Here is an 8,890-nt window from a genome sequence, read left to right as displayed (position 1 = left end):
CCCGATAACCCAATAAAGTCTGTCTGTGTCTATATTTTCATTGCTAACATGAAATGAAAGTCTTGTTTCTAAAACTAACTAACTTCTTAATCATTACCCAAAGCCATTTCATTTTATTTGTTTTCAAGTAGCAGGAAATTCAAGCCAAACCGTTGCAACTCTGCCATCAATCATTATGTTAAGCCCGCCTAACGACTCTATACACGATTTGATTGGCCTGATAGAAGTTTACTTTTTCAAGCTTACAAGCAAACGGAGAGTTGCTAGACTAGCCCTGGCAGCAAATGTAATTTGCTGCCGCTAGGGTGCGTCTAGATTTCTAGGCTACTCCTCTGCGTTTGGAGCTTCCCTACCTTCTAGCTGCAGTGTACAGGTATATCCTTTGCAATATGCTAGATATAGCATATTGGGTCTTGAAATATTCACAGGAGTCCATAGAAGTTGACTAATCATTTTATTTTATCCAATATTAGTTGTGCAGATGTATTGTCCATCTTAAACACACCAATTTAATTGAAATAGAAATTACAAAGATTTATATTTTTGTGTAATTATTCCATATTTAGTGTAGTCATTCCATATCAGAACCCCTGAAGTACAATTCAAATGCAAGCATGAAACTTCAAAGTGTTACCTTTCATTTGAGACCAAGATTATGCTTCTACACAAAGGGGTTCATAGACATTAATCATTTGATTGTCAGTATGCATTTTGGATAACCAAAAGTCCTATGGGGAGTTTCCATAGGGCATTTTACAAAACGCATGAGCATACCTTGGTAAATAATGGTCTAAAGTACTCGTATTGTATATTGATCTACTTTTGAACACAGCTTCACAAGACCTTGTGCTAGGTCTCAATTGTGTTTCTAAGTCATATCAAGTGACCTAGAGGGCTGAAATGTGGTCAGTTCAGATGCTTAATCCGGCAGAAAGGAAAAACTATATTCTAGCCTCTGTACCTCTGTGTCAGTACATCATCACACATTTCAGACGAGAAACTCACAGACGGAAAGAGAATGCATTTATTGATGTAAGTAAGTACAAGGTAGTATGCTTGGTCATGGAGGCCTAGATCTGCTCAAGACGCTTCTGCTGCAGAGCTGTGTAAACAAAGCTGCATGAGTAATACAATTTTGCTGAAGAATGCTGCTGCGTGAGAACATATAACAAGCATAGATCGGAATCAAAAAGATCTCCCTATCCTATAAGCAGATCTAGACAGGTGGAGTTGGGGAGGAGGAGGGAGCAATTTAGCGCCGTCATCTCACGACTGTGTGAGTGTGACATCGCACCGCGGATATATAAAATACCCCGGCAATAGAGACGAGACTGATTGGTTAACGTCACGACCAATTAGCAGCGTCACTCAGAGCTTCCGGTATGAACTAGTCATTTATTCTGACTGTTTCCTACAAAACCTACAGGACCTCAGATTTTTATAGAGGTCAAACATTTGATGGTAGGCCCCAAAAGAGGTGGGAACAATGCCCTGAAGCAGGCGCTGTGCAATTTCAGGCACAACCCGGAAATTGGTATTGAGAATTAAGCTGTTAAATTGTTTCATTTTTGTATACATAGATTATGTATTGTTTTTCTAGCCTCTCCCTCTCTTGGATTCAGCCTGAAGAGGCGGGCCTAGTAACCCTATAGTTAGAGAAATATAGAGAATTCTTATGATTTAAATTCCAATGGCAGACAAACACACAAACAAAATCAAGCTTAAAGAATTCCTCAAAGTCCATTGAGATATTTATTATGTTCTGCATCAATGTCATTAGGTGGGTTTACATGGACACTTATATTCTTTACATGGACACTTATATTCTTATTAGAATTGGAATAACGGCTCAATCGGAATAGAAATTACATATAAACACCTTGATCGGAATAAAACTGCCAATCCGAATTTTAATTGGAATGACAGAGGTGGTGTATTCCGTTCCTGTTCCGATTGAGCAGCCATGTATACAGTCAATCGGATTGCCTGCTGTATCTTCTCAAGGAAAAGTAGGCCACAACAGCTATTCAGATAAAAGATTCTAAAGCGCTTGAGAGCACCTCACCCCATGTAAACAGATGGCACACATTTTTCAATCAAAATAGTTTAATTGGAATGACAAAAAAATTCCATGTAAATGTGGCTATTGCCAATCATTTGTTTGCTCAGTTAAACATTTTTTCACAATACTTGCATGTATATCAACCACTGCTAAACCGTAATGCTTCGTCTCAGCGAGAAATTCATTAAAACAAGTAAACCAAAACAAAGCCAGACAACCCTTAAAGCAGACTAACAACACACCCTTGATAGTAGATTTGATTTGACATGAGTATGACAATAGAGTAATGATTTGATATAATGAGTATTGAAGACAGTGATAGAGGGCTCCACTTGCAGTACTTAATGTTTACACTCAATGTGTGATGTTAAAGGGTGCTAATGGTATTAGTGATAGGGATAGAAAGTCATATGTGTGAGACTAATGTGAACTAATGTGTAATTGTGACTATTCTTTAACACATTAGCATACATAAGTGCACTGCAATGAAGATACCTAACGGTAAGTAAGTGCACTTAGGATAAAGTAGGGCTGAAAACAGGCATCAGCACCAAGCAGACTTAGCCACGGTTTCTTTCGTCTTTTTGGGCGAGGGAAGTCCTGAGGGAAGTTCTGTGGTTTGACAAAGTGTGCCACACAGGACGGGTGTACCCATTGTTACTGTGGTGACCCTGCTTGAGATAAGATGGAAATGAGTGGTTGAGGAGTAGAGGGACAAGGGAGAAGAAACAAAAAAGCACAATTATTACATTGTTCAAAATCAGAATCCAAAGAACTACACATTTATGGCTGTACTGCAGTTTACAGTGGGTATCCTCTTGAGGAATTGTCCAGTATTTTGATGTAAATGTACCAGGCATCTGTGCCCAACTGTAGGGTGTGTTCTGTTGGTGCTTTTGGTTATCTGACTATAATCTGTATTGTTGGACTTGATTATCGGTACTCCGTTGAGGTTGATCCTTGCTCTTACCTTCTATGAAGAGAAGGTTGTGGAGGATCACTTTGAGCCACTGGACACGGAGATCATTCCTCCCCCGCCTGACGATGTCATACCACCAGACATCATGCCACCGCCTGACGATGTCATACCACCAGACATCATGCCACCGCCTGATGATGTCATACCACCAGACATCATGCCACCGCCTGATAATGTCATACCACCAGACATCATGCTGCTGCTTGATGACATGCTGCTAGACGACATGCTGCTAGACGACATGCTACTGGACATGCCACCGCCTGATAACATTCCTGCCCCGCCTCCTGACATCATAGCTCCACCTCCTGACATCATGGCTCCACCTCCTGACATCATAGATCCACCTCCTGACACCATAGAGCCACCTGATGACATGCTTATGCTTTCTGATGACATCGACCCTCCTGATATGCCACCCCCTGACATCATGGCCCCACCTCCTGACATCATGGCTCCACCTCCTGACACCATGGAGCCACCTGAAGAAATGCTGACACTTTCTGATGACATTGACCCACCTGACATGCCACCCCCTGACATCATGGCCCCACCTCCTGACATCATGGCCCCACCCCCTGACATCATAGATCCACCTCCTGACACCATAGAGCCACCTGATGACATGCTTATGCTTTCTGATGACATCGACCCTCCTGATATGCCACCCCCTGACATCATGGCCCCACCCCCTGACATCATTCCTGCCCCACCCCCTGACACCATGGAGCCACCTGAAGAAATGCTGACACTTTCTGATGACATTGATCCACCTGACATGCCACCCCCTGACATCATGGCCCCACCTCCTGACATCATGGCCCCACCGCCTGACATCATAGATCCACCTCCTGACACCATAGAGCCACCTGATGACATGCTTATGCTTTCTGATGACATCGACCCTCCTGATATGCCACCCCCTGACATCATTCCTGCCCCACCCCCTGACACCATGGAGCCACCTGATGACATACTGATGCTTTCAGATGACATCGACCCACCTGACATGCCACCCCCTGACATCATGGCCCCATCTCCTGACACCATGGAGCCACCTGATGACATGCTGATGCTTTCAGATGACATCGTCCCTCCTGACATGCCACCCCCTGACATCATGGCCCCACCTCCTGACATCATGGCCCCACCCCCTGACATCATAGATCCACCTCCTGACACCATAGAGCCACCTGATGACATGCTGATGCTTTCTGATGACATCGTGCCTCCTGATATGCCACCCCCTGACATCATGGCCCCACCCCCTGACATCATTCCTGCCCCACCCCCTGACACCATGGAGCCACCTGATGACATACTGATGCTTTCAGATGACATCGACCCTCCTGATATGCCACCCCCTGACATCATGGCCCCACCTCCTGACATCATAGAGCCACCTCCTGACATCATAGATCCACCTCCTGACACCATAGAGCCACCTGATGACATGCTTATGCTTTCTGATGACATTGACCCACCTGACATGCCACCCCCTGACATCATGGCCCCACCTCCTGACATCACGGCCCCACCTCCTGACATCATAGATCCACCTCCTGACACCATAGAGCCACCTGATGACATGCTTATGCTTTCTGATGACATCGACCCTCCTGATATGCCACCCCCTGACATCATGGCCCCACCTCCTGACATCATGGCCCCACCCCCTGACACCATAGAGCCACCTGATGACATGCTGATGCTTTCTGATGACATCGTGCCTCCTGATATGGAGCCCCCTGATGACGTCATCACTGCCCCACCTCCTGCACTTCCTGATGACGCTGAGCCACCACCCAAGCTAAGAGAGCCACCAGATACCGCTGCACCACCGCTCGAGCCAGAAGAGATCTCTGTGCGGCTGGACTTGACGACCACAGTCTCTCCTCCGGACACAACGCCTCCTGATGACATCATCGTGCCAGCTACGCCCGAGCCTCCAGACATCACAACAGAGCCGGAGCCCCCGCCGCCCCCACCGTCGCCGCCGGAGACCTCAGAGATGGTGGACCGCCGGATCACTGTTGTGGATGTTCCGCTCCCCGACACTCCTCCTTCACCGCCTTCTGTGGTGGTCACTGTTCTGGTGATTCTGACCCCTCCTCCGCTGCCCCCTGCCGAGCCTGTGGACACCTGGGACCGGCCGGACGTCACCGTAGCCGCCAGGCCTGCTCCGCCATCCACAGAGGAAGAGGAGACCGTTGTGACTGACTTCCCCGCGGCTGCCGAGCCCCCGACATTGACGCTGGTGGCGCCACCACCACCAGATGACGACGACACTGTCCGGATGACCTTCGTAGAAGTGGATGACGAAGATGTTCCGTACCCGGTGGCGGACATCCCGCCTCCCATCCCTGCGCTCGTTGACGACGACGACAACGACGACAGCGTGGACGACCTGGAGTGGGCGGAGCCCTTCAGGGCCGCCATGCTGCTGAGGTCGGCGGTGCCTTCCAGCAGCGCCCTGTAGGTGGCGATCTCCTGCTCCAGCTGCACCTTGATGTCCAGCAGCACCTGGTAGTCCTTGCCCTGCTGCATGGCGTTGGCACGCACGCCCGCCAGCTCGCCCTCCATGGAGGCCGCGGTCCGGGTGAGGGTGACCATCCGCGACTGGAAGCGCGCCTGCACCTCCACCAACTGCTGCTCCAGGTTAGCTTTCTGCAGGGAGAACGGAGGGGGGTGATGATAGAGAAAGGGAGTATGTGTGTGTGTGTGTGTGAGAGAGAGAGGGAGAGAAAGAGAGTGTGTGTGAGAGAGTGTGTGTGTGTGTGGGTGTGTGTGAGAGGGGGAGAGAAATAGTATGTGTGTGTGAGAGGGAGAGAATGAGGGAGAGTGTGAGTGTATGTGTGTGTGTGTTTGTGTGAGTGTGTGTGAGTGTGTGTGTGTGTGTGTGTGTGTGTGTGTGTGTGTGTGTGTGTGAAAGAAGGAGAGAAATAGTATGTGTGTGTGAGAGGGAGAGAATGAGGGAGAGTGTGAGTGTGTGTGTTTGTGTGAGTGTGTGTGTGTGTGTGTGTGTGTGTGTGTGTGTGCGTGTGTGTGAAAGAGGGAGAGAAATAGTATGTGTGTGTGTGAGAGGGAGAGAATGAGGGAGAGTGTGTGTGTGTGAGTGTGTGAAAGAGGGAGAGAGCAGAAGAGGAGGATAGAGAGAGAAAAAAGTGGAGACAGGAGTAGAGAAGGGGAGAGGGAACAACAGAAGAGGGAGGCGTGAGGAGGGAGATTGAAGGAGAGGCAAGGTGAGGCGAAGGACAAGAGAGGCAAGGTGAGGCGAAGGACAAGAGAGGCAAGGTGAGGTGAAGGACAAGAGAGGCAAGGTGAGGTGAAGGACAAGAGAGGCAAGGTGAGGCGAAGGACAAGAGAGATTGGAGGAGAGGCAAGGTGAGGCGAAGGACGGAAAGAGAGAGATGTGCAAGAGAGGCATGCAATGGAAAGGCCAAGGAAAAGAAAAGTTCATAGAAAAAAGGAGAGGAAAGGGAATGGAGGAGAGGAAGACAAAACAGGAGGAAGTATAAGTATATATACTTTTTTGATACTAATTTGGTCTCTGCATTTAACCCAATCGGTGAATTAGTGAAACACAAACAGCACACAGTGAACACACAGTGAGGTGAAGCACACACTAATCCCGGTGCAGTGAGCTGCCTGCTACAATGGCGGCGCTCGGGGAGCAGTGAGGGGTTAGGTGCCTTGCTCAAGGGCACTTCAGCCGCGGCCCACTGGCCCTCCGGTTACAAGTCCAGAGTGCTAACCAGTGGGCCACGGCTGCCCCCAAACCGTCAGCATAGAGAACAGGACTGTGTTCCAATTCGCATACTTCTGTACTTACAACTAGGGATGCACGATATATCGGCGGCCGATATATTATTAGCCGATAAGTGAAAAAATAAAAATATTATTATCAGTCCGATAACAGAATTCTGGCCGATAATTTGCGCCGATATTTTTTCCTAATTTAGGCCTAAAGGTCCGTCTGGCTACACTGAGCTACTTGAGCTTGGTTGGCTATACTTTTTCCTCAATATAATGTCAGCGGTGTGAATGTATTTCACCACTCTAACACAATCTGTGGATATGCGTTCATTTGGGAATCTGTGCATCTCAAAATCCTCTCGTGAATGATCCGCCATTTAACCTTAACAGAGCGGAGCTCAGCCCTATCTAGAGCCGTCTTGTGCTGGTGTGTTTGCACTTTACCACGCTGGTCCGGGAAACAAATAAACAAACTCGTTAGTGGGACGAGTACATAAGTAGGCCTAGTTCTAAGTTGTGTTTTAGTATTATATTTGCATTACTTTAGCTTGGGTTTTGTATTATTACCTAGAAATATGCTAACCATTCGTGCTTCAGTTCCAGACAGATCATCATAATAAGTTATTAAAACCTTCGGGGCTAACTCCTTTCATTTCTGCTGCAGCAGGTTGTGCGCAACAGAGTAGACGGACATAAGATACAGTCTGAGGAGTTGCAGCTTTATTCAGTTACCCGCAGTTGAAACTAAACCTAAGTTTCCCTCACAAACTCTGATTTGGTCGCTATACTGTAGCTTATTCCAAGCTGAGCCGTTTATGAGCGTTTAGTCCTAAATGAAAACGATTCAAAATCTCTAGCAACTCACTCGCAATTCACTGACGTCAGGTTCACTTAAAGGAGCCACACATACTGTAGGGCTAGGCTACTGTTATGTTGTTGACTGCCGTACTATTGAGGACTATTATGAGTTCTGTCCATCATTTGGTGGTAGGTAAAATTACTGCAATAAAATTATGCTTATTAAATGCTTTCCCCAAATCACTTTCTACAATTTTTTTTCAAGAGTAATATTATCGTATCGGTATCGGCCACAACAAACCAATAAATATCGGTTATCGTTATCGGCCCTAAAATTCCATATCGGTGCATTCTGTACTTACAACACCTAATATCTAAAGGATAATGTATGGCGAACTGGACTGAAGGGACTGATTGTGGGCAGCCGTGGCCTACTGGTTAGCACTTCAGACCTGTAAACGGAGGGTTGCCGGTGTTCCAGTTTAAATGGTGAGCAGGTTAACTTGTGATATTTGCATAAAATCTGTGAATATTCAACAAGACCCTGCCTACTTGTTAACAACGCTTTGCTCTGCCTCCGCCCTTCCAGTGCTGGAGATTCACATTTTCACAAGCCTACAGTGCATGACAGAATATGAAGCAAGATCTTGCCGAAAAACATGCGGGAATCGCTATGTATAATGCATGTCTGCTTAAGCATCCACACAAAATGTTGTGCAAACAGGAAATGTGTCAAAGTAAATCAGCGAAGGTTTTGTTGGGTTTCGAACATGAGTCTCACTGAGGCAAAATGTTCTAAGCAGTAAGCACTATGCACTACACCACAGAGAGCAACACTTAGTCTATTAGACTAGTCTACTAACTTAGCTATCCTGATGTCCATGTTAACTGGTGATAGCCTATAACATGAGCAAACACAGCGAATGCATGCCTTGAATAATGCAGATTAATTTTGCCTCAGTAATTTTGCATCACAAACAGTAACAAATGACCCCATCAGACGTTGCTCATTTTTTGTGCCTCGAACTGCTCACTAAAATAGCAAGCTAGCAGCAATAGTCCACCCTGCTAACCAATTACACCACTGGTTATTTTGTATCTATGCAATAGCATGGTGTTCCTATTAAATGAATGTAGGTCTATGTTGTCTTGTGACAGCTTATTTGTCAATCGATCAAGATATTCATTATAGCAAACATCTAGGCTAAGTGAATGTTTTGCAACAGGCTGCTGAACGAGCAGTAAGTAGGCTAAACTATTTTCTAATTTAGGCTACGTGGGAATCTGAAACAGCA

General features: G+C 46.6%; 1 protein-coding gene across 1 annotated transcript in view; it reads right to left on the bottom strand.

Annotated features, from left to right (window-relative positions):
* Window positions 1–3,059: 3,059 nt before the first annotated feature.
* The window catches only part of LOC143118370 (uncharacterized), a 12,404-nt gene continuing 6,573 nt past the window's right edge, over window positions 3,060–8,890 (bottom strand). Inside the window, exon 7 of the mRNA XM_076279438.1 lies at window positions 3,060–5,708. Coding sequence (XP_076135553.1) covers window positions 3,060–5,708 — 2,649 coding nt within the window. The remainder of the gene's footprint in view (window positions 5,709–8,890) is intronic.

This window comes from Alosa pseudoharengus, unplaced genomic scaffold (assembly GCF_046254945.1).
Source record: "Alosa pseudoharengus isolate Yale_2024_CS ecotype anadromous, Long Island Sound unplaced genomic scaffold, YU_APseudo_1.1 YU_APseudo_1.1_scf_1, whole genome shotgun sequence".
NCBI lineage: Eukaryota > Metazoa > Chordata > Actinopteri > Clupeiformes > Clupeidae > Alosa > Alosa pseudoharengus.
The sequence above is the reverse complement of the archived record's forward strand: the minus strand, read 5'-3'. Positions and strand labels throughout refer to the sequence as shown.